Source organism: Semicossyphus pulcher, unplaced genomic scaffold (assembly GCF_022749685.1).
Source record: "Semicossyphus pulcher isolate SPU_LCO1_2020_fin unplaced genomic scaffold, fSemPul1.0.p SCAF_21, whole genome shotgun sequence".
In the NCBI taxonomy this organism is placed as follows: domain Eukaryota; kingdom Metazoa; phylum Chordata; class Actinopteri; order Labriformes; family Labridae; genus Semicossyphus; species Semicossyphus pulcher.
The window spans coordinates 9,579,473-9,606,473 of NW_027211695.1; the positions used below are offsets into that span (position 1 = coordinate 9,579,473).

At 41.5% G+C, this 27,001-nt stretch overlaps 1 protein-coding gene across 1 annotated transcript in view; it reads right to left on the reverse strand.

Annotated features, from left to right (window-relative positions):
- Positions 1–6,308: 6,308 nt before the first annotated feature.
- slc8a4b (solute carrier family 8 member 4b) overlaps positions 6,309–27,001 on the reverse strand; it is a 62,490-nt gene continuing 41,797 nt past the window's right edge. Inside the window, exons 11-14 of the mRNA XM_069671803.1 lie at positions 22,979–23,103; positions 21,669–21,768; positions 19,491–19,763; positions 6,309–14,073 (exon numbers count right to left, since the gene is read on the reverse strand). Coding sequence (XP_069527904.1) covers positions 13,694–14,073; positions 19,491–19,763; positions 21,669–21,768; positions 22,979–23,103 — 878 coding nt within the window. The 3' untranslated portion in view covers positions 6,309–13,693. The remainder of the gene's footprint in view (positions 14,074–19,490; positions 19,764–21,668; positions 21,769–22,978; positions 23,104–27,001) is intronic.

Genomic DNA, 27,001 nt, shown 5'->3' on the forward strand with positions numbered 1-27,001 from the left:
CATCAGCATCATTTCAAACTATAACAGGCGTCTGTTTTTTAGCGAACAGGCTCCACTTTGACAAAGTAAGCGACTAGCTCGTAAACGAAGTGGAGCATTTGCAGCTTAAGAGGTGGTGGTGGAGACCAAAGCAGAGGTAAGAGGAGAGTTAATATCGAATTTTGCTTTCCCTTATTTGTCGTATTTTTGAGGTAATATTTCTTTTTTTTGCTATCAGTATATAGTAACATCATTTTCAGTATTTTGATGCTTTCAAAAAGTATTTCGACATTTGACATTGTTCTTTATTTATCATCACAAAAACGTGTGTGCTTCAAAAGAGCGTATGCTTTTTGTAATACAAAAACAATCTATTTCAATTTTATATTTATCGATTAACTTTTTCTCTTCCAATGTGATGTTCTTTTCATCTCCGAACTTTGTGCTTTCCTCTTTTAGTAACAAACAGCATTTTGTTTGATGAATGCTAATGAGAAGTTGTTTGTGAAAAAACTGCAGAGCCGATTAACCAACTAAAAAGTGTCAAAATCAGTTTAAGCGTGGAGACAAACATTTGGGCCCAAGAGAGGCGAGGCGATCAATGTAGCGTGTCACTTCCTGTCTTCTTCCTCATCCCACAGGATAAGTCGGTGTCAGCACCAACTCCATCACTCCTTTCTCACGCTTCAAATTGTTTATTGCTCTCTGTCCGTGTCTGTTTGTCTCATATTCTGTTCAAATTCACACTCCTGCTCTTCTGTCTTCCTCCTCGCACCCTGTGTGGCTCACCATCTTTTTTTTCTTTCTGTCCGCATCTACCTTCTTGTTGTTCCTCCTTCTCTCCTCCATCTCTCCCTCAGGACCGCTGTGTTTACTCTTCGTCTCTTCGTCTCGTTCTCCTCCAGCGGAGAATGGAGACGTGTCTTACCGTCGTGGTTACTGGGAAGTTGCTGTGGGAATAACAGCTGCCACTTCGCTGTTGTTCAGAAACTGACAAAGAAGAACAAGAAGGGGAAAAAACATTAACTGTTTCAAACCTTTAAGTCAAAGTTTGGATTTCTTTTTCCCAATTAGGCCAGTCTTTAAAAGTGATATTATGAATAGACACGCAAACCTGGACAAAGCAAGTAAAATGCGCACTCTCCCACATTGTCCACGGTTCCTAAGTGCATAAGGTTCAGGGAACAAAGTACAGCTGTTTATTGGCCAACAGAGTGAATCTGTGTATGCATGAGGTTTAAACAACCACTCCCCCCTAGTCAGTGCTGTAAATATGATGGTGTTCTTTCTCACGTTGCCAGGTTAGATAACAGCCAAAATAGCAGGTGAATGCTGAGATAATTAACTGTGATTAATGTAAAAAGAAATGCACAAACGGGAGAAGTTTGCAGTTTGACCTCATCCCACTCAGCAAGCAATTCATAAAGTTGGATCCAGTCAGCACAGGGGAAGTGCTACAGGCCTGAAGTTGTAAAGTAGTTTGGTTTAAGGCCTTAATGTCAGTATTTGTGTTTTCAAACCAGTATTTTGGATTGATTGGGTGTGTAAAAAGCCGTCACCAAAACAGTGACATATTATCTCCATAGAAATGTGATTTGGCTAAATTAAAACATCCAGCAGAAAAAGAGCCAAAATGACTAGCAGAATGTATGCTCAATTTTTGGTGTCCAATTCTGTACACATATCAGGTAGATGTTCCACCAAGCTAGGAGCTAGTGGTGAACTTTTTCAGTCAGTTCAATTATTACGTGGGCACGTGTGCATCAGTACTGGACCAAGGTACAATGGAAGACGGTGGCCTGGTCTGATGAATCTCTTTTTCTTTGACATCATGTGGATACCCGAGTGCGTGTGTGTTGCTTACCTGGGGAAGACATGGCACCAGCAAGGCAAGCAGGCGAAGGAATCCTTGGGTTAGGTGCTGGCATTCATGTAGATATTACTTTGAAACATACCACCTACCTAAACATTGTTTCAGACCAAGTACACCCCTTCATGGAAACGGTCTTCCCTAATGGCAGTGGCCTCTTTCAGCAGGACAATGCGCCCTGCCACACTACAGAAATGGTTCAGGAATAGTTTGAGGAACATGAGTTCAAGGTGGTAACTTGGCCTCCAAATTCCCCAGATCTCAATCCAATCGATCATCTGTGGGATGTGCTGGACAAACAAGTCCGATCCATGGAGGCCCCACCTCGCAACTTACAGGACTTAAAGGATCTGCTGCTAAAGTCTTGGTGCCAGATACCTCAGCACACCCTCAGAGGTGTAGTGGAGTCCGTGCCTCGATGGGTCAGGGCTGTTTTGGTGGGAAAAGGGGGTACTGCGCAATATTAGGCTGGTGCTCATAATATTATGGCTGATTGGTGTATATCAGGTATATGTTCCACCAAGCTAGGAGCTTGCGGCTAACTTTTGTTAATTAGAGCTTTTTTGCTGCAGCTGGAAACAAGTTGGATGGGAGCTGTAAGGGTGTCAACACTAAAGTTGACAACCATAACAACGAACTAAAAGTGGCTCTACGCAACTGAGGGGAACTGCAACAGGTATTTCTCTGAGGGTCTCCCTAGTGACCCCTTCCACTCTTACAAGAGTCATGTGATCCACTCTTAAGATTTAAGATAATCAGTGTGAATGTACGGCTACCATTATAGCTTGATTGGGCTTTCATGCACTTCTATGAGGTGTATCTGTATGTTAAACAGTTTACTGTAGAGTCTGGCTCAAAAACTGACATAAGCCACCAATGCGGCAATGGGGTCGTTTGATTGGTCAGGTCATGTCACAACCCCTCTCACCCCACAGCTATTTAATGGCCTCAGTGTGGCTTGGTTAAGACTGGCCAAAAGGTTTCAGGACTGTTGGGATAGTAATTTGATTTTTTAATCGCTGTTTTGCCAGAGAGAAAATGCCAGAAAATCCGGACTAATCTTCTGTTTAGACAGCTGTCAAATTTGTCCCAGTGAAACATATGTGTACATAATTATATATACCCTTTGGTTTGTCTATTCCTCAGTTCAAACAGGCCTCAGCTGAAATGGCAAATGCTTGGAAGAGGACTCGGAAATACACACTATAGTGCTACTATGGTTGGGTCAGAGCGAGGTGAAAGAGACTGTATTTCAATGACTTGTGACAGCAAACCTTAGTCATTCTCATTTTGACGGGAAAAACTAATACCTTCAGTTTTAATTAAAGGCCTGACTCAAGCAGGAGCAGTGTGATGTGACACAGCTTTTACATGGTTGTCGTCTTTTTTAAAATGAACAGAGAAATGATGTGTCACAGTCATAGTAGAATCCTTTCACGAACAGTAAACTCAAACCCATTTAAATGTGTCCATTTAACAGAGTGGAAATTACTTTTACAGACCATTTAATTCAAATTATTTTGGAGATGGGTTTGAAATGTATTAAAATGTTCATGTTTGTTTATCAAATATGATTTGGTGCTTGACACACCATGAGGCTGTATTAAAATTGTTGTATTATAAATGTTGCTTCGTCATTCTGAAGTCATCAAAGTTACTCACCAACTGCAATTGTGTATAGAAAATGTCAGGATTGAGCAGTATAGCCAAAATATGCGTACCTTTAGGTTTCAGTAAGAGCCCCAAGTCCCAACGATGTTTTTATCCTACATTTTCAATAATGCAAACAATAACATCATTTTGTTTGATCCCCACGAACAAATACCACTCCTCAAAACATGTATGTAAGCACCCCCCCCCCCCCCCCCCCTTATTTCATCCGTTCTCTTTTTGCCTGAATATAGGAACAGCTGTGGCTCAATACTGAGAGCAACAAAGACACAGCTCCCTGACTTGACTCTGTTTCCTTATGTCCTTCAGCAAAAGCGACACTGGTCCATCATCTTTCTCCTCCTACCATCCGACCTCAACCGCCATTTTTTCCTTCTACCTTAATCCCCTCATCCCCCCATCCACTGACCCTACCCTCATCTCTTCATCCCTTTCCCTCAACCCTTCATCTCTCAACCCATACCCTCAACCCTTCATCCCCTGACCCTTCCCCTCCTCCCTTCATTCCCTTATCCCTTGACCTTTCCCCCCTCCCTACATGCCCTTATCCCTTACCCTCAACCCTTCATCTCACCATCTTTACCCTTAAACCCTAATCCCTCGACCCTTACCCCCACCCTTAATCACTTCATCCCTCACTCCTTACCCTCAACCTGTCATTTCTTCATCACTTGACCCTTACCCTCAACCTTTCATCTTTTGACCCTCAACCCTTCATTCTTTGATCCCTCTCCCTCTCCCCTTACCCTCAACCCTTCATCTCTTGACCCTTACCTGTAACCCTTCATCCCTCGTACCTTACCCTCAACACTTCATTGCTTCATCCCTCTCCCCTTACCCTCAACCCTTCATCCCTTGACCCATACCCTTCATCCCTTGACCCTTACCTTCAACCCTTAATCCCTTCATCCCTTCTTACCTGGACTCTCACCGTCAACCCTTCATCCCTTCTTACTTGGATTCTTAACCTCAAACCCTTTTCCCTTCATCCCTCGACCCTTACCCTCAACCCTTCATATCTCAACCCATACCCTTATCCCTTGAGCCTTACCTTCAACCCTTAATCCCTTCATCCCTCGACCCATACCTTTAACCCTTCATCCCTCAACCCTTACCCTCAACCCTTCATCCCTGGTCCCTTATCCTCAACCCTTCGTCCCTTCTTCCCTTGACCCTTACCCCCATCCCCTTATCCCTTCATCTCCCGACTCTTACCCTCAACCCTGTATGTTTTTGTATCAAAACAAAGGGATTGAATTAACTTTCAGGTCAGGCAACACCAAACAAAGATCACATTAATGATTTGTTCCTGGATTTAGAAGATGTTTGCTGTGCAGTAAAAACAATGCAATGGCAAAATTGTGAAGAACAAATCAGACCGAATTATTCTTTATTATTATTGTTTTCAGTAAGCTCCTTCAGAGAAACACTGAGAATATTAAGTGATGTTGATTCAAACATGCTGTGTCAAGTTTTCTGAACTTTCTTGTTCTCTGTTCATTATCTTGTTAATTCAAGTGTTTTAACAGCACGCCGCTACACCCTGTTACACCCGTAGATTGGAAAGTGAATAACAATTCAGTCCTTGTTTTTTAATAACATTAGCTTACCCCTTTAAGACTATTCATGATTTTTTATGATTTGACTGTGGCAGGCACACAAGCACAAATTCTGACGCAGGTAGCTACATGCATTCTTGTTGTGTATTTGAAGTGGAAATGACTCAGAGCATTATAACAGATTAAATGAAGCTTGCCATCAAACAGTACGTGATCGTCCCTGTGTTGACATTGTCGTTTATTGTGCTCTGTGGTGTGACCTCTGTTATTTTGTCAAGTGGTCATTTTCATTACACCCTAATTTGATAGGATAAATCTGGCATAATGCCAACACATTTTCACATCATGCAATATCACTTATCTGCTGGAGGGTGAAGTTAAAAATACCAATTTGGGGTGAACCTGCTAAACATCAGCATGTTAGCAAGCTGTCATTAGCATCTAGCCTAAAGCTTATGCTCTAAGGTGCAATCTAAGTTCAGCTATTATGAGGCTTCTGATGACAGGTTTGACAAATCAAATGAAAATGTTTTAAATGTGCTTTTGTTTTTTTACCTTGTATATAAGGATACACGCAAATAAGGGGACAACTACTAAAAAGACAGAAACCTCAGATGACATACTGTTTAATTTAGCTGATTCATGCTAACAACGCCACATTCTAGCTTTAGCTGAACTTCAGAAAATGTTGCATGTATGAGTTGCATGTTCCTGATGGTCAGGCTAGCACCGTGTACTCATCTTGTGTGAGCGGATACTGCTTTCAATAAAGGCACTACATAAATACAGTCCATTTACGATTAAGAGTATAGACTGTGGAATTTTTCTCCTATCAGTTATATTGTAAAAGAATCTTTTCTTGAATAGAAAGGAGGACAAGATTTCTAGCAACGTAAAGGCTTATTTGTGTTGTTTTTAGACAGACTTTTTAAGGATACAGAAATCTGATCTGACAGGGGAGACACACGGTTAGTTATACATGTCACTTTCTTATCTGCACCTGAAACTGTGCACAAAAAATACCACTAAAAATAAAAAGCAGAGCTGTAGCTAATTTACCAACCAGCTTTAATGGGTTTAAACTAAATATGATTACTGTGGATCATTAGCTAATTGCAAAGCATTTAGCCAAATTAGCATCTTAATTTTGATAAATATCCTCAGCCTTAATTGAGTAAAGACTTCCTCTACATCAGGGGAAAAGAAATACACACTCTTTGAGCATTTGCCAGTCAAGTTTTATTTCATCTTTGAGAAAAAGAAGAGACAAAAGAAAAGTTTGGTCTTTGTAAACATCTATATCGTTTTTCATGTCATGTCATTTTTCAGCGTTTAAAAATACTTTACTCTTTACTACGACATTTCCAACATCAACACTGTATTCAGAATGAGTTAAATTCATGCATCGACACACTCATGGACGGAATGATATGAAGAAATGCTTGCATCCGCACACGCAGATAAACTATCTCTCTCTCTCTCTCTCTCTCTCCCACACACACACACACACACACACACACACACACACACACGCACACACACGCACAATAAAAAGGATAAGGATAATTTGTAACTATGCAAATTTGCTTCTTCTCTCTGAGGATTTCTTTTTTACAAAACAAATCACCAAAACACAAAACAATAGAAACAAATGCAACAAAAATATACAATAACATAATAATAACAAAATAAATGGAAAAATTAAACCACTAGATATGTATATCAAAAGCACTTTGTGACCTTTTAAATAGGGCTCAATGATATATTAATAAAATGAAGAGTAGAAATGGATCAAATATTTAAATATTTATAAGGTAGGGAGCAATAGAGTGGCCAATAGTAGAGGAGATAGAAACAAAGAATCAGGGATAACTATATAGTGGCTTATAAGTCTGGTGGTTTGGAACTCACTGTATCACACACAAGCAAACCCACAGGTCAGGTGTTTTAAAATCTGCAAATGTGACAGAATTACAAATAACATGTTTTATATAATGTGAATTTACTTTTTGCAGTATACATTTTTAAATTCAGAAACCAAATCCTGTAAATGTATCTCCTATTAAAACAAAGAAAACAGTGAGGAAGTAACATCATCATTGTGAAGTTGCCTTGTCAATTTGATGACTCGGAGGCCTAAAGAAGTATAGAGCTGAGGACGGGAAACTTTAATGTGTGAAAAATGTTGCATTTAACTAAAAAAATAATTATTACTATAAGGGGACATGCTTTTTTTTTTTGGGAGCCGATCCCAGCTGTCATTGGGCGAGAGGGGCGGTACAACCTCGACTGATCTCCTGTCAATCACAGTGCTGACACATACAGACAACTGTTCACACTCACATTCACAGCTACAGCCAATTAGCCTAAGGAGCATGTCTTTTGGACTGTGGGAGTACCCAGAGTGAACTCCTCCCAGAGAAGCCCCCACCCCAACAGGGATTCGAACCAGGAACCTTTCAGCTGTGAAGCAACAGCGCTAGCCACTGCACCACTGTGCCGCCCACTTGAACTCATGACCTTTGTATTTGTCAAAAATCCATATTTGCAGAGGGGTTCTGACATCCTGTTTACACTGGGCAACTTTTGTATATCAGGTTTGCATTTTACTTTAAATGTCAATTAGTCAAAAGTAGAGGACATAAAGTAAAACACACGTATGTTGTAAAAAGGATCAAATAAATATGGCAGCAGCTACTTGCATTAACATTGCTGCTGGCCTCCAAGTTTACTACACTAACACAAATCAACCTGCAACCATGTTCTCCAGTTACAGAGTAATAGTTGCATTCCAGTTTTCATCGCAGGCCCTTGTTGTAGTTATTTTCTAGCTCTAATATTCTGCAGAGCATCAAAAATACAAGTACAGCCTGTGTCTTAGTGTGTGTGTGTGCTTGTGTGCAAATACCTGATTGATTCTCATATCGATCTCCTGTTTCAGCATGTACAGTACATGTGTATACATTAAAGCTGACTGTGTTTGCGTCTAGCCGTCAGCTAATCAGAAAATGAGTCAACAACTTTAATCCATTACTCACTTACTCAAATGACACGCACACACACCAACATTGAGCAATGGAGAGTATCAGAGTCTACCCGGCTATCACTCTCGCTGTAACACACTCTCATACAGGCACACACAAGGGAGGGATACCAATTTCCCGGCATTTATTATTTTTTTTACTGTGGGTCAGGTTGGCATTCTAATTCATTAATCCAGCGTATGGGACTCAGCCAGGGACACACAGGGTGAGCCCTTATAAGGAGATTACAACACCAACCGACACACAAACAAACACACGCACACAAAGGCACAAATACGCATGCAGATCTACACACAATGGCTACACATGCAAACAAGGGGAGGCACACGGATAATAAAGTTACAAAATTAAATAAGTGTTGAAAAAGGATCATAAGGTCAGAAAAATATGTCGGATTTAACCTGCAGAGAGAGAAAAAATTAATCTTTAACGACTCGAAGAAGGGCAAGCAGACAAACATCAAGAGAACGACACGCACGCAACGTCTCTCACACACAAGCAACAGTCAAGAAGACAACGGCTTACAGATGGATGGTCGCTAAGCAACAGGCAAGAGACTAAAAATATGGTTGCATTTCTCCACTCACTTAGAAAGCATGCACACACACACACACACGCACAGACACACTCACTCAGCCGTCCTCCAGCAAGGCTTATCAACCTTTAAAAAGCCTACATTTCTAAATCAGTCCCGGTATTCTTGTGTTCCTGTGGCGTCAGCAGCACTATTATCCTGCCCACTCATTCTGAAACTGGCAACTGTTACAGAACTGAAGTCATTGAGAAAAACAGGTTGCCCTGACATGCATGCTGGCGTCTCAGCGGGCCAGGAGGCATACAAACACGCCAGTTATGTCAACACTGGCAACTGGCTGATGAGCCTAAATGTTCTGTTCAGTCCCTTGTTAAAGATATAATACGCACTATATGAGCAGAGGAAGTGACAGAATGAATGTGGATAATCAGACAGATTCAGCTGAGAATTTAAAGATTTGTGAGGCGTAGTATTGCACCCATGATGGGTGTTTCTATTTTATGCCACGCTAGCTAAGTACTTCTAGGGTTAACAATGTTTTGGTCTTGACAAATATATTTCTACAGCATAACCACACCATTTTAAAGAAACATTCATGTTAACTAGACAGTCCCTCCAGGATTTTGCGGGCCTTAAAGGCCTGATTTCGCTGCAGCTTTTTTAAAAAGTTGCATTGCAAGTTATGAAGTTTTGAGGCCTTGTTTTTCGCTTTAACACATGACACATTCACTGTGAGAATATAGTGGGACAAACACTCCAATAAAGCCATCTCTTGGCTGAGCGAGCTTTTTGTCTTCTGACATCACTTCCGGTTGAGTTCCACATCAGGATGTCGAATACAATGTGTAAAAACTGAATGACACTGAAGTCAATAGCCATTCGCACTACAATATGCGCAAAGGAGAATCTACGTCTAAGTGGACAGCTAACAGTTTTCAGTGGAGAAATAACAGCAGTTAGAGTCTCTATACAGAAACTGTAGGAGGGAAGGTTGTGAAAGTGAGACAATCACATTGGAGCCCCTTTAAAGCGCTGCAGCTGTCTGCCTCACAGCCAAAAAAAAGTACGTCTCCAGCATGCAGCTTTCCAGAAATTACAGAAACTGTAAAAGATGTTTATACAACATTGAAGACCTCAGGGGATGAATATTTTCAATATCAAAGACGTGAGCTTGGTGACGTAATTGACTTCACGCATGCGGGGGAAATAGGATGATTGGTCCAATTTGCGAAAAAATTGTGGCAGTAGATCAAAATTGCAAGGTTGAGAAAAAGTTGCAGCAATTTGTCAAAATTACAATGTCGAGAAAAAGTTGCAGTGATTGGTTGAATTTGCGTGAAACCGCGGCAACGCAACATTGCAACGTCTTGGAGGGACTGCCAAGATCATGACTCCTACTGATTTTTGTGATTGTCCAACTTAATATACTGTGATGCCACCATGAGGTTGACAGAGTGAGAGATTTTGAGTGTAATGTCAGGACAAATATCCAATGACTTGGCATTAAATTTGGTTTCATACATTCATGTTACTCTTATGATAAATTGCAATCACTCTGCTGATTCCTTAACCTTCCATCTAACATGTGAAATGTAACATTTTGAGTACTTTGGTTATGGACAAAATAACTTAAATTCCAATGACATTCTGATCCGCCTCCACTGTAATTTATCTTGAGTGCTAATTAGCAAGTGTTAGCTTACACGCTTCATTAAAACGAGATGATACGGAAATATCCATACAAGACCTGCTGTGCCGATTTAGAGTATCAGTAGCACACTTCAAGCTATCAAAAAATTACAACTAAATCAGCTTAATGTGAAATCCAACAGCTCAGTTTTCTTTGGGTTTGACAAACTTTTCTAAGGAGGCTTGTTTGGGGGAGGGGGAGGCTGGGGGGACTTCTTTAAATTCATGGCTACAGCCCTGCAGTCACATTACATGCTTAACTTTCTATGACCTAGACACTAAATCCCTATTCACACTCCAGGGCAGCTCCTCTGTAAAGTGGACACCCTTGGCATGCCTTGTGTATAATTCCTTGACAGCAACATTAAATATGTGCAGCCGAGAAATATTCCTTTGAAATACAGCAAAAGCATCATGGCACGGGACCAAACTCCTTGTATCATTGATTCTTGGCTTTGCTCGTCTGAAATCAGGTGATACTGAGCTGCTTCTCAGCTGGATTACAGTAACACAAACACAAAAGCATTTCAGCTATTCACTTTCTTCTTTCCTTTCCTTTACTACTCCTTTACTTTATCTGTCAGAAAGTGCAATCATTTTTGTCGTATTTTAAGTCACAACTGAGAGAAGGAAAAACACACAAAGGCATTTTCTCTGCTGCTAATAACCACTTTGCTACCATTTGTACAAGCACTCACCTTTGCAAAGGCTTGCGTTTGTTTAGCCTGGTCACGACTGCGCTGCCTTTGCATTCACAAAGGCATGAAAGCAGCGGGTAATTTGTCCATATTTAACAAGGGGAATGGTGGGCAGGTAAATTGTTGTTTTCAGTCCCATTTTTCTCTTAGTGAGCAGTGGTAAAACACAGAGTTTAATTATTGTTTTCTCTCTGGATTTTCTTTGAAGTTCACCAAAAGCGTTTGCGGGCAGTTAGGAGGAAAATGGTTGCAGAGTTTTTCCTTCTATGTGGGTGTTAACAAGGGAAATACGCATAACAATCATTTGCACTGACAAGCCATATGCCGTTCCTTCTGTCAAGCTTCAGACCGGCCACGGGGCATAGCAGGGGTGTTAACAGACATAATGTAAACCTGGATTCCACACGTTCTCAGACAAACAATAACGAAATTATTTCAGATGATGTGTGGCGTAAAATTCTCCTTTTAAGCTATTCTGATGTTTTACTTTCACTTTCACTCACGCCATGCCTGAAGCTCCCCACAAAAACAAAAATATAGCACAGCTTTTGATACAGGCCCATTCCCATGAATAATACCAACGTTTAAGCACATTTATCTGAACACATCATGAATTTAAATGAGCCAGTTTTTGAACTAGAACTGGCAGCTTGTGGGACTTGTAAAACTGCACACTGAAAATTAACTGTGATCTGTGACAGTGTATTAAATCTTTGGATAACAGAGACTTGTGATTTTCGTTTTGCGTACAAAGGAACTTCCCAAACCGCTGCAGAACAGTCTTGTGATATATCAGAGCTGCCGTACATTTCCCACAGAGCATTTGACTCTTCTTTCCGTCTGTGACTCATCAGTGGTTTTGAGGTCATCATCCGCCATTTTTCCCTTGCGTTAGATTTCCTAAACACGGTGTTTCAGAGCAAAAAGGGCACACTGAGCATCCTTTACCTCCTCCAGGGTTACCCTCACAAAGAGGGGGGCTTCACATAAATTACATATTAAAGTTTTCTCACACACATCAATAAAAGTTTCTTATATTACCATGTACAATTAGAAACACTGGATATGGTCATAGTTTTGATTTTTCATCAACGACACGCTCGTTGCCATCATCTTCGTTATCCAGTCGAGGTCAGATCCTTCATTCTGATTGTTCCTTCCGTTGTACCGTTTGTTGATGTCTGTTGGCTTTGCTTGTTCCCGTGTTTGCTTCCCGGCCATTTAATGCAACTTTAGAGTGTAAACAGTGTACCTCACAACGTGTAGTGCACAATGCTGCTTAATAACAAGAAAGACAACTATTTCTTGGTGGACTGCTTCCTTGTTGGTTCCAAACATTTCTTTTGTTCCTCTGTCCCCATTTTGACATTTTATCCATCTCGATCTTGTAAATTACATCTAATCTTAAAAAAAAACCTGCTTTAACTTTCTTTATCTCCATCTCACCATATTGTATTTATATGTCTTTTTTTTCTTTTCTTTTTTTACAATTGCACGGTAACAACATCAACACGTGACGCCATTGAAAAGTTTAGAAAAAAAAGGGGGAAAGGTACGTCTCCTTCATGAGGCTATTGATTGGCATAAAAGAAGAGGAACTTGGGGTTGGCTCAATGAAAAAGAGGGGTTGGTTTGTGGTGACTACGACGTTTCATTATCACAACTTTGAGACAGTTCCTACAGGGGAGATAAGAATAAGGCAAGAGGGAGGGAGGAAGGAGTGTGTACAGTCTGAGGAGTGTAAGCTTGAAAGGGGATATGTGTATGTGTGTGACGTCTTGTAGGTAGGATGGACGATTTTGCACAGTGTATTCAAGAAGAGAAGGACAAAAAAAGGTTGTCAGTTTTTATCTTGCCCGTTCAATTGCAAGTTAGTGACTGGTCCTCCGCTGCAGATTCACCTGAGGGCCCCAAAGTTTGCGTGTTTGTGTGTGTACAATTGGGGGAAATGAGTTAAAGTAAGTCTTTGATAGTATTAGATAGAGTTCAGAAGGTGTAATGGAAAGATCCACCGTTCCCGTAGAGCAAAGACGCAGTGAGCGATCGATAGAGAGAGAGAGAGAGTGAGAGAGAGAGGAGGGGGCGCAGAATATTTCCTTACATCTGTTCTTCTTCGTCGTCTTCTCCAAAACTTTATACAGACTTCTCTCTAACTTTGTTGCCTCCAGCCTCCTCTCAACTTTTCCACTTTTACCTTTCACCCTCCTTCTTCTTCTTCACTTTTGTTTTTCCTTTCAGATGCCAGCTGATTGGCTAACAGCTCTCCTTGCTGTGTCTTCTTCTCCTGTGCTGGTTTGGCAGTATACTGGAACTACATAAAAGCACTCATTATAACCTGCGTTGCAATTTTTGTTCATCCATCCTTTATGTTCATGAATTCTTAATACAGACTCTTTCTTAATCTTCATCACTTTCGACATAGTTGGAGATTTTTAGATTTTCAGAATGTGACTGTTTTCCAGGAAAAAAAATTTAAAAAAGAGAACTTGATGTTTAAAATAGAGGAAATTGCAGAGATATGCAGACTCTATAAACTATAGGAATCTGCTCATATGAATCGACTTCTACCCATCTCTCCTCGTCTCCGTCCCTCTCTCTATTCTCTTCATGTTGGCAGTGGGTCTCTCTCCCTCCCCTCTTCTCTCTGTTTAAAACACTGGTAGATGGCAGTAGGCCTCCAGTGAAGCCAGCAGGATGTAAATCAGCCACAGCGAGACGAACATCATGGACGTTAGCACCTTGCAAGTCCGCGGGCCGCCCAGCTCGCCGCCGGCCACCGTCGCCCGTCGCCGGTACAGCAGTGTGAGCACACACACTACAGCCAGGATGGTGAAGAGGGTGACGGAGAAGGCCAGGTTTCCTGGGTCCACCTTGAATGTCATGCCCTTGGAGCGCCAGGCGACGGCGGCAATGGTCCACGCGACACCGATGCCGAGGAAGACGTTGACAGCGTTGGAGCCGGTGACGTTTCCGATAGAGGCGTCAGCGTACTGGTCCTGGATGGCAGCGACCTTGCTGGCAAATGTGTCTGGATGAGAAAGACAGAAATATAACAATATAGTCTGTTAAAAGTGACAAGCCACCCACATTTAGTACTCTCACAGCTACACACACAAATATAGGAAGTGTATTGTGTGCAAAAAAACCCCACAACATAGCAGCTAAAAGGTTTTTTGAAGACATAGAACTTAAAGGAGCAATTGGCAGTAAAAGTAACTAACGAAGTATAGTTTTGTAAGCTCCCTGGCCTTCTCCAGATGATGCGTTTTACGTAGTCTGGCAGACTTTTTCAGGGCCCATTGGAGAAGCAGATAGCGTCCTCCAAAGGCACGGGGCGAAATTGCGAAACATTTCTGACAGTGGCTAATGCTAAATTTGCTCTGACCACCTTGATTGTAGAGATGAAGGGAAACCCAACAATGGCTGTGTCTCAGTTTGGGGGCTGCATCCTTCGAAGGAGGTGGTCTACGGAGGATGCGCCATTCATAGCCTGTGTAAGCTGAACTGAAATGAGACTACCTGGTTTATGGAGGATTTCCTGTTTGCGTCACCAGCTGTTCCCGACCTTACCCTTGCTAGTAGAACTAATGTCACATGACTTACCTTTCATTTGAAAAATTATTTGTTTCAAGGCCCCTTTAATTTTTTGTTATTTGATTGAGTTGAAACTTTTACATTTAAAGTGTATTCCTCTGCCGCTTAAGAGTCCACCATCTCATCTGAATTGGCACGCAATGAGTCTCGGGATACGTTGGGCCACGAAGGATGCACCCTTATCTGGTAGATTATGGAGAGTTGCAGCACTTTGTGGCCCAGGAAAAGGAGGACTCATTTGTCAGCCGCATCTGAAGTAGCCTTCGAATTGGGACAGCCTTTGACGCGCTACGCAATTGGCCTTCAAATATGCCCTTCGAAGGCTGCAGCCCCTGGATTGGGACACAGCTAATGTGTACTGAAAGCTTAGTAGCTAAACCTCCTAATGCTCTCAAAATGAGCTCTGAGTTGAAAGTATAAGCAGAAAGAAGCACCATGGATTAGCTCCTGTAACGACATGGATGTACTACCTGGGTAGTGGAATCATGTTAAATATAAAACAATAATAATTTTGTAATTTCATTCGTTATTAGTGCAGCTAGCTTGCTAGCTGACCAACTAGCTAACCAGTTAGCTGGTTGCCCTCTAGATGGATTCCTGTTCACTTAGGAAATGTCGCTAACCAATAGCCTTTTTGTTTACTTTGATTTGGACTTTTAAATAAGCGTTTTTAAGGATTAATGTCAACATCTAAAGGCTGGAAATGAAACATAACCCACTGTAAACATGAATGTAAGACAAGATGTAGAGTTCTACATCTGTTTCATCTCATATATTGACATCATACCTAAACCAATCAGCTGTAGTTCATGCTGTAAAATGCAGTGGCTATGACTGAGTGGAGCATTTTGGTGCTTAACATTTGAGGAGAAATTGGGTGAAATGTGCAGACACTCTACAACTGTGTTGGCATGGAACACCAGGGCTGTCTCGGCTTATTCTATTTTTAGACAGGCTGGTGAGATGAGCCTCAATTCTCATTTGAGTGTCAGCCAGATTTGCTGAAATTCATATCCCAGCATGCAAAAAATCCTCCAAACTTCCTTAGGGGGGATGAGTTGTAATCCTGTTTGAGGCGGACCACACAAAGAGGAATGAAAAGTTTGTGTTTGTTGACATACAGTAAATGAGATTGTTGGTCTTTCCTGCTACACACATTCACACACTGTTCTTACTCATGCTGGCAACACAGTAGATGATAACAAAATAAGGAAACTCTCCCTTCACCAACTATTTCAATTTCTCTTTCTACATCATGAAATGCCTCCTTAAACATTCAAATCCAACAACATACCATACCTCTGATTTGCTGCCCATATACGACTTTTTCTTACAACAACCAAACCAGGCTAATTCTTAAATGTTATATGGCTAATGTTAGCAAGCAGGCTAAGAGAGTTTTAGAGCTACTGGTGGTGGGTCTGCTCACTATATCCCCACCCCCCTGTGCCAGGCTAACACAGTATGTCTCCCTCCAGTCTATCTGAAAATTACAAATTAAAGGAGCTTTACTGGGAATAATTACTGCAATGTATGTGAATTTTATTGTGTGATCCCTTACACGGTAACCTTTAACTTGTAACCAAGTTATTGCCCGACACTGATTAGAGCAAGAAGCGTCCATCCGTCCATTAAAGCTTATCCCATCCAGGGTCGTGGGGGAGGGGCAGGTGTCTGTCCCAGCTATAATTCGGCGAGAGGTGTGGTGCATCCTGGACTGATTGCAAGTCAATCACAGAGACTACCTTTCACGCTCACATTCACTCTTATCAATTAACCTAACAAGCATGTCTTTGGACTCTGGGAGGAAGCTGGAGTACATGGAGGGAACATACGAATACACGGGGAGGACGTGCAAATTCCACACTGAAAGGTCCCTTATGTCCAAACCAGGGGCCGTGTAGCCAAGCAAGATACAAGTCAACAAAAAAAAACAAACAGAAAAACACAACACATGTTTCTACTAGCATAAGTATGGCCTTTGCATGCCTCTGCGTCTCCCTCTATCCCACTTTCTCCGCCGATCCAGTCGCGACAGACGTCTGTTCAATTATGACTCTGGGTCTGCTCGAGTTGTATGCCTGTTTAAAGGAAGTGTTTCTTGCCACTGTTGCAAAGAACTTGCTCATGGTTGATTTATGTCGGGTCTCTCTAAATAATATAACTAAGAGGACGGTCTAGACCTGCTCTTTTTGTAAAGTGTCCTGAGATAACCTTTGTTATGATTTGGGGCTATATAAATAAGTGTTTATTGAGCGATTGAAAGGCTGCACGGTGGTGCAGTGGTGAGTGCTGTCGCCTCCCAGTTTCCTGGTTGGAATCCCGGTTCGGACGCAGGGGCCTTTCTGTGTAGAGTTTGAATGTTCTCCCTGTGCATGTGTGGCTTCCTCCCACAGTCCAAAGACATGCTCATTAGGTTAATTGGTGACTCGTAGGTGCGAATGTGAGCGTGAAAGGTCGTCTGTCTCTATGTGTCAGCCCTGTGATTGACTGGCGATCAGTCCGCCTCAATGACAGCTTGGATCGGCTCTCAGCTCATACAGAGGGTTGATCTCTCCATACGCTGAGAGAGAGTCTTGACTTTTTTGCAGAACTGTCCAATTCAAATATCAAACCCCGACTGATACCATTTAAATGGCTCACATGGTTACAAATGAGCTCCATAAAAGCCCTTAAACAGCCCGAAACATTCAGTAGTTCACAGCGTTCATTCAAGCCGATCAGCTTTTGCCCTCTAATTGCTTGAATCTGCAAATCTGGTGTAAGTGGCTGGATAATCCTCAAGTGTGTCTCCAATGTAATACAGAAATGCTTTTATAAGTCTGTTGGAGGGAAAGCTGCGAGGCAGAAAGTGGGAAACAAGAGAGGAGATGAATGTTGCTAACAAGCTTTAAGGCGATCACAATCACACACACGCACACACACACGGGGGTGCACACACTCCCAGTGAAAGCTATAATGATCTGCGGGACTTGTCGCATTCAAACTTGCATTACACACTTTTTCACCCACACACACACCTGGGTACAACAGCACACACACTTCAGAATGATGGATGATACAATAGTGAAAACATAACAGCCAATAAAAGGAGGGGAGAGAGGGAGGGAGTACGGTAAGAGCAAGTCAGAATAATAAATTGACCGGGTTGGGCATAAGAGCAAGTGCAAAAGATAAAGTAGGCTGGAGTGTGAGGAAAGAACAGAGAGGGAAGGGAGAGAGAACAGAGGGAGAGAAGAAAGGTAAATACGTAAAGAACAAAAGGAAAACAACAGCAGGCAAACCCACAAATGAGCATCAGCATGTCTTCTGACAGCAAACACACCTCAAATGAAAATCAAATCCACATTTATATCGTCCAAATTGAACACCAACATAATATGACTGCAGAAGAAATTGATTCAAATTCCACTTTCCCCAGACCTCGCTGCGAGCCATCAAAGTTAGCGGCTGGAAGAGTAGCAGAGGAGCTGTTTCTATAAATCACATGAAGGGGCAACAATAAAGCGGCCGACGAGAAGATGAGGAAGAGAATTGAATTAAAGCCCTGGGACAACATGTCCCCTCCAGGCGGAGACAGGCTCAGGCTGGAGGCTGTGATGGAGCCAGAGTTTTACAATTCAATTTTCATCTCCAGCCTGTTTACTGAGGGTGGCTGCTGTTGAAATCAGATAGAGGAGAGAGGATCAGTCCACTTCCTTTTCAGGTGTTTGTTGTCTGACGCATCTAAAATGAAGTTACAGTTTCTTTCTGGGTTTTTTTTGGGAAGAAGGGAGGTTCGATCTGGCTTGGTGGTCACCTCTGTTAGCAGTTTATCTACAAGCTGTCTATGTCGTGGTCTCTGCTGGGCCTCGACAGTTGTTTTCACCTTCCTCGTTAGTTTCTGTCTCTCTGTAGCTGTGTCCCAATCCAGGGGCTGCAGCCTTCCAAGGCTGTATTTGAAGACCGATTGCATCAAAGTGGCGCGTCGAAGGCTGTCCCAATTTGAACGCTCCTTCAGATGCGGCTGACAAATGCATACTCTGTTTCCCGGGCCATGAAGGATCCATCGGGTGCATCCTTCAACTCAATCGAAAAGCTAGAGATACACATGTTTAAGAAAACGAAAGGGCCCTTGAAAGAAATTATCTTTAAACTAATTGGTTAACTTACTTGACATTAGTTATGCGAGTTAGCCCGCTAGCTACCTGTTGCTAGGCAACAGGAGTGCGGTTTGGTGATGCAAGGGTGGACCAGACCATCTCATTTCAGTTTGGCTTTAACGGTATACGCAGGACATGATTGGAGCATCCTCTGGGGACCGCCTCCTTTGAAGGCTGTGGCCCCTGGATTGGGACACAGCGTGTGTGTTTGTTTGGGTGTGGCCCACAATTACAATCCTCCTGCCAATCCACCTGCACACTTGGGACACATCCACTCATCAAGCTCCTGCAGGATAAATACCCCGGTTCTTTGGGCCCTACCGTACACCTGTGTCATTGCTCTTTTCCACCTGACGCAGTTGTCATATTCATGCCCAGTGAAGTTTCTACTTCTCTCGTCTCCTTAAATCATGATACCACTTTCGGTTTGGTGCTGATCTGGTGATGCCGGAAGACGTTTACAGGCTCACTGCTGCCTCCACACATGCCTGCCTTGCCTCAGGGAGATTCTAGCTCGAGCCCCGCACGGGCCAAAAACTTGAGCATGTTCTGTGTGTGCAGGGGCACAGCAGAAGGAAATAAGTTAAATATTTCACCCTGAGCTTAGTTTCTATAAGAACGACTGATCCGCCAAATTTGCTGACTGAGGAGGAAGTATGTATTATGATTTGGCATCACTCTCCACACACATCCAACCAGACCATCTTACCTGGCACAGATGTCCCCAGCGCCACAAACACCACAGCTGTCACCGAGTCCTTCAGTCCTATCGTGCAGCCGAAGTGTGACGCCAGATCGCCGGTGACGGCCGTCAGGACCCCGATGAGTGATATGGAGACAATGAAGCAGGCCCAGCCGTTCCAGTACTCCGTGGGTGGGACGAAGGCAAACAGAACCTTCCAGAAGACGGTGAGGAAGTGCATGATGTAGTCGAAGCAGGACGGCAGCCTTTCCTCGCCGCTCTCCTCCTCATCGTCATCTCCTTTGGGTGCATTGGATGATTCAAAGGTTGAGGGAAGCGGCACATAGAGAGGAAGAGAAGAGAAATAATTGAAAACAAGCAGAAAGAGACAGGTGAGTGGATTAACAGCATACAAGTAAGAAGACAGAGTGAGACTCACAGAACTAGGAAGGCAAAACTTTTTGCAAGAATTTACCATTTTGCAGCAACATAAAATAAATGATAGTGGAAAAAACATCTCCCCATGGGGACACATAAAGTACTTAAAAAGCTATGAAAAAGAAAGACTTCAAAATCCAGGGAAATGCTGTTATTTGCTTTCTTGCTGAGAGTTAATCTGCCAATATACTTCAGAACAGCGTATGGGATGATCAAACATCCCTTCCTAGGGCTGGAATGAGAGGGAGCTGTTTCCGAGCATTTCTGTAACTTTTCAAAACCATAGATCTGACCCTAACAGCCACTTGCTCCTGTGATTGATAAGTCAAATTTATGTTTGGGGCGCTACGTCAATACCGCGGCTCCACCATCATGGCACTTTGGAGGGAACTTTTAGCTTCCTTTTTTTTCAACAAGAGGAGGTGGAGACGCATTGATCTATATATACAGCCATTGGGCTGTACACTCTTTACATGTGGACAACATAGTGGAAGACTATTACTTAAATAATAATAACAATCCTTCACAGTCTCTATAACATTTTATTAAGCCTGTGTGGACTGGCTGTAGACACATCTGATTCCAACATAGCAGAACGACACGTCTTGCATACTATTTATTTCATTGCATAACTCAATCCCTTCAGTAACAAGAGTCATACAACTCCCTAAACTGCTAACTATGAGAGGAGTTATAGACAGCTCTGTCCAAAGGTAAAAATGTCCACCTCCCGACAACAATAAAACTCAGTAATTAGAATGTACATGAGTCTTAGAAGGACAGCAAAATCTAGCTTGTCATTTACATGGATTAAACAAACTAAATAAAAATCTTGGTGAGCTTTGGAAGATTTAGCAGGAATATCTTGTTAAAATGTTTCCACCTGTTTCCATCATAGGCTGTATAAAAAGATGGACGACATGACAGCTCCCTAAAAGTGAAGCCAAAACCTCTCTATTGCCCCCTGCTGACTGGCTGCAGTATAGGTCATAGGCCTCCTCCATGTTAACAGATGGGACATGAGTCAAACTATAAAATCAAAATACACAAATACATGTTTCTCAGACATGGTTTTTGTCATTATAGTTAGTTCTTATCATGCTGATTTATGTCCAAGTATTTATTAAAGTTTAGTTTTAATTAGTTATTTGATGCTATAAAAAGGTGTGTAAGGCCATGATTGACAGCTCCTGTAGCCGCTCTGTTCCGGATTAGCAGAGTAGAGGAGGAACGTTTAACAAACAAAGTTAAATGTGTGTTGACTCTGGCTCCTGAGGCTTTGTACAATAAGAGGAGATGGAGACGCGTTTACCATCTTTAAATACAGTCATTGGTTTCCACTCATTGTGCTAAGCTACATAAAATGACTGCAGCCTGTTGCTTCACAGTCAGAATGCAGATGGGGTACTGAACCTGGACAAGAAAGCTACATTTCCCTTAATGTCGAAACTATGTTTCTTTAGAGCAGGGTTATATATGTTAACAATAATGTTAACAGAGGAAAACAGTCCATATTGATTATTTTAAACAAAAAAAGAGCCAAAAAACCTGCACAACAAGTACACTATGAATAAATTGAAATAAATTCGTGATAATGTTCAAAATAAATCGCTGATTCAAACTTGTAGGAAATGTTCTTTCATTCATCATTGTTTCAAAATGCAGTCAAGAAAGATGTCCAATACTACTTTTCATAAATCAAAATGATGACTTATGTCCTCTCTCTCTCTCTCTCTCTCTGAGTGTGTGCGTGTGTGTGTGTGTTACCTGCGCTGACAGTAACGGCACTGACAAACTGCTCTCTCCAGCTGCTGCTTCCCACCACCAAGGCCAGGTTTGTCTTCTTGATCAACTTATCCACCGTACTCTACACACACAAACACACACACACACACACGCAGACACACAAAACAAGACATGCGAGTGCATACAGACCAGGAAGAACAGGAAAGATACAACCCTCAAGATGTTAATTCACTCACAGCCACACAGAAAGGTGAAAATACAGTTTTAAACCATTCAATTAGCTCACACAAAAGATACGTTGAAAATTCAGTGTTTCTTAACACTGAGAGTTCGAGGTATAGGGTGTGTTAATTAATGCAACGCTGTGAAATTGGGTGTGATGCTCCCTGTGAAATAGGAACCTGCAGGCTGACTGGGTGTGTTTTTGCTTAAAGCAGTAAGGAGGATGTCGCAGCAGCAGCTATAGAGTGCTAAACCAGGAGTTATTATCATAACCTAGCTGACAGGGCTTTGTGAGAAGAAAATCCTGCATGAATGACCATCTAATAAACAAAAAAAATGTTTTATGGATTTGTAGAATGTGATACTCGACCATGACCCCATTAGAACATTTCAGAATTATAGTAGTAAAAGAAGAAGAAGCATGCACAGAAAAGGAAAGCGTGAGAAAGGTATAAAAACCTTTTTAGAACGCCAAATAAGCTCATTTACTGCTCTCTGCACACACACACACACAAACCCACACACAAAATGACACGAATGGACAGATGAGCAAATAAAGTGAGCAACAAAAGTACACTGCACGATTGGTTGCTTTTTCAAGATGACAAAAATATAAAACAATCACATTTTGGAAGCAAAATAAGCCGAATGAAAATGAAGCAACACACACAATGCTGAATATGAGACACGCATCTCTAGTTTGTATGAATGGTCCACCAGCAGCTCTCTTTCTTTTAAGGCCTGTTTGCTACTGAAACAAGACAGCCTGAATATATTATATGATGTCTTTCTCAAGTCTGCTTCCCAAATGACAAGCTTCTCATTAGAGAATCCATTACATGTTAACAAAATGAATAATTCATCCTCTGAACCGAGCAGCTGACACTCAAATTAAATAATTTGAGAGTGAATTTGCATTTGAGGTCAGTTTTTTTGACATTTATCGCAGCCAAACTGGTGATTATCACAAGTTTTAAAATCTATCTGATGGTACACGCTGAGGAGCTTCTGTGGTACTAAATTAAAGGGAATACTTTAATTCACATATAAACACATTGCTGTTAATGGAGTTGTAGATGCAATATATGTGCACAAGCGAACATACTGACCTTGAACTCGTAGGACTCCTCTATGACCACCTCTACTTGTGTGTGCTCGCCCAGACTGGGACAGCCCATCTTGGCCACTTCTTCCTCCTCTGCTCCAACCACGGGCTTGTTCTCATTGGAGTCGCCTAGGAGACCACAGAATAGAAAGGGTCAAAGGTCAAGTATGGTTGGTGTCACTAGATGTTCTACTGTACCGACTTAAAGGAACCAAATTAAAGCTGCTGAATTTAACTGAAGTTATGTCTGCATTGACTTTTATTCTGAAAGATTGGCTTCAGTGTGAGTACCTTTTAAATATGTAACCATGTCATTTTGTTGTTTGTTTTATGAGGTAGTTGATGGAAAAGGTCAAATATGCCAAATTGAATCACTACAACTAAACAAATATGCTTCACTGTTATATTTGTTTGAAGGGGCCTGCTTTCTTTGCTTCTTTTTTTTTAGCTTATAACCAAAACCATAAGTAACTTTGAAAAAACTTCTGTCAAAATAACCATTTAGTGCAAAACTAAAGCAGGCTATACATGTCATAATCCTGGCTGTGGACCTAAGTGGGTGATAAATTCCTAACAAAATCACACACATAAATACACTGCTACCTTCTCTTATGAAATTGCCTGTGTTTACAGCTCCTCTTGGTTTGTGTTGATTTTGGCGCCCCCTGTGGACAAAGCTCTTATCTCTTCGCTGATTTTGTCCCCCCCGCCAGCAGTTTCAGGCATTAAGAATAAATATAGAGAAATAATCAGTCTTGTTGCTGATGGTCTGATTTGCTTTTGTAGGTCATATAGAGTAATCAGGATTAATTTTAGTCTGTTACATAAGCAACGAAAAAGTCCTCACAGGAGCTTTAATAACTGGGGTCCTTTGTATTCAGCCTAAAATTCCCTAGAAACCCTCCACATCAGGTTTGCTGAATGTGTCCTTGGCACTGTCTAATCTATTGTGTAGAAGTGTGTTTTTAATTATTTAAGTTAATCAGCTAAAATTAAAACAGCACTGATTTGAAAATGTACAAAACTAAATATATGATGAATTGTAATCATATGGGATCATTCATCCCTTTAAGTGACAGGACTGTCTCATTAATTGACTGAGATATATCTGAAGTTTTCAGGTATAAAGGGGAAAAGGTGGAATGGCATTCAAAACAGTAACTATAATTCATATTGAAACAACAAACCTTTATTCTTCTGTGAAAGAAACTTAAAGCTAAGTTCAGTCAGACAACTCACGTTTGTAATAGCTGAAATGTTTATTACAGCAGCAGAACATAGCTTTTGTTTGCCGTTTTGTCTGACCTCATCACTCCTCGCAGATTTATTGAACATGCAGAAATTTGAGGAGTGATGAGATAATATCTTAAACCCCCCTCTAGCTGGTGCCTGCAGGTGGATGCTGGGGCGGTGGTGGGGCTGAAAGTATGAGGGCAGTACTGGTGCAGGGAAGCGGTGGCAATGACAGAGAAGATGGAGAGACCGGAAACCTTGCAGCTTAAATACACGGACGTGCTTGTCAGGTGATTGTGGAGAATGACGCATGTCAAGTGTGAAATCAGTGTAGCGAGTTGCCTGCCTGAACTAGCTTGCATTAGTTGCTAAATATTTGCTTCTTGGCGTTTGAGGATTCATATACTTACACGTTCACACATTAAACCACACACACTCAAATCATTATGCATGAACAAATAGACTTAAAAGAATATTTAACGATGTATTGAATATCAACCCAAATCGTGTATCTTGTATTTTTTTCATCTGTCTAATATTGGCCAGAGCAGAATAAATTGTTTCATCAATTTTGCTGACTCGTCTATAATGTAAATGCTAATATTCAAACACTGATGTTCCACAGGGGAAATCCAGGCTATTAAGCATTCCATGTTAATACAAATATGAATTCCCTCAAGGAATTTTAATTTTCCACCACGAAACAACCTTTCTATCTCTCCATTACCATATGTTCCCCCATGCATCCCTCCATTCATACACCATGTCTCCTCACCCCGTCTTCATACACAGTGACAGCCATTAATTGAGTCAGCTGTTATCAGTGTAGAGCTGCTGTAATTGAAAAGCACTGTACTATATGGGTTACAGCATGTGTGTTTCTGAGCATCTCTGCATGTTAATGCGACAGTGTTATAAAACCAATTCTGCCCTCTCTGTAATGAAACATGCTCCAGGCTGCTGGCTCTTCATGACTGACATCTGGAGTGTGGACGCTTACTCCGCCAAGGGATTCTGTCAACATACACCGGAGGCTTAGTGATGCGTTCAGGTACAATACTGAAGCAACATTTGGGTAAGCCATTTACAGATCCCATAGCGCGTGTAAGGGAAAGAGGGCCTTATTAAAATGAATGCATGGTCTGAAGAGAATGGAGCAAGTGCACATTGGACGTGTCCTACTCCATTTTTTCTCGTTAACCAGTGCACAGCCTGGGCCTAAAGTGCAAAAGGGGCCTAATTAACAATCCTAATTGTTTTTTGGGGGTGAAATGAATCAGCTCTGATGAAGATTTGTGGCCTTTCTAAACAAGAGTTCAGAGGAATATAATACTTTTTTATTAGCTTGGAGAATAAGGTTTAATCCCTGATTATGATGCTTTAAACTTAGTATGGCTCTCCATCAAACACAGCTGCTATTGTTCTCAGATAGGAACCTGGGGAGGAAATATATCCTTGTTAGGGACAACTTATAGCCCACTGGTTGGTTTTTACGCCTGTAAGGAAGAGATGTGGCTTGTACTTTTCTGCTGACAGTTATTAAAAATGGCAGCCAACATTGTATCTGGAACAACCACCTTTTAAACAACGGTTTGAACAGCAGTAAACTTCAAGATAAAAAGGACCACGTAAAAAACAAAGTAGTTTACAGCCAGGCTAGTTAGACAGGTGCTTTGACCAACATGCTAGCAACAACATGCTAACAATCTCAGAGTGTTAACTAACTCCTTCACCATGTTTGATATCATTGTGTATCCGAATCAGAATCAGCTTTATTAGCCAGGTATGTACACATACAAGTCATTTGAGTCCTGTTATACATGTCCTGTTAGCAAGCTAGTGTTTGCTAATTAGCATTACACACAAATTATAGTTGAGTCTGATGAGAATGTTATTAGTATTCCAAATTTTTATCTTACATAAATGACTGACTTTGTCAGTTGTGACTGAATATATACAGTAGATGCAAGACACGTCTCCACCTCCTCTCATTGTACAAAAGTGAGGCGGTGGTATTGATGTTCCGCCCCTTCCGCTCATCAAAACACACATTTATCTCACCAAAAAAAAGGCAAGGATCACGCAGAACAGCTTCTTGTGTTGGTCTGAAGCAGATATTCACAGATATAGAAGGTTCTATAACTGCACTTAGTTACATGTCCTCATCAGGAGCCGTATTTGTCGACAGATACTACAGTGGCGGGCTTTATGACCAATATATTCTACGACCCTTTGAAGTGGTCCCAAACCTCAGGTTAAGAATGAGTGTGTCAGAGGTCAGATGCATGTATATAATCCAGTAAGGACAGAAAACACAGTGTTGCAATCAAGAGTAAATTAGAGAAAAATAAAGTAAAGAAAAGGAGTCCAATTAGTTTAATTAGAAGAAAATGTCTCTTTAAAGTGAAATGACACACGGAAAGCTGCCCCAATTGGTCTTTTCTTTTTTCATGCAAACTTTCCAACATTTGAAAATGCATTTAAGCGGAAAGGTCAAAGCAGAACGAGCTGCAAGAGCTACTTATTGACTTTCAGCGCTTGTTCTTTTTAGCCTTGAGTTACCTTCCAGAGATTAGCCGTCTGCCGGCTGTAATGAGCCCTTTAAAAATTTCCACCAAAGCCGCCTACATTCTTAAAAAGTTGAAGGGCTTAGATGTTTTAGATTCATGGATTTCAGAGTTCTGTGGTAGCTGTGTGAATTCATAAAGTAGGAAATAAAAGTGCAGAGCTGCCACTGAGAAAGGAACATGATTAAAATAGTTAATCAGGCAGGAGTGGACTGCAAATTATGTTT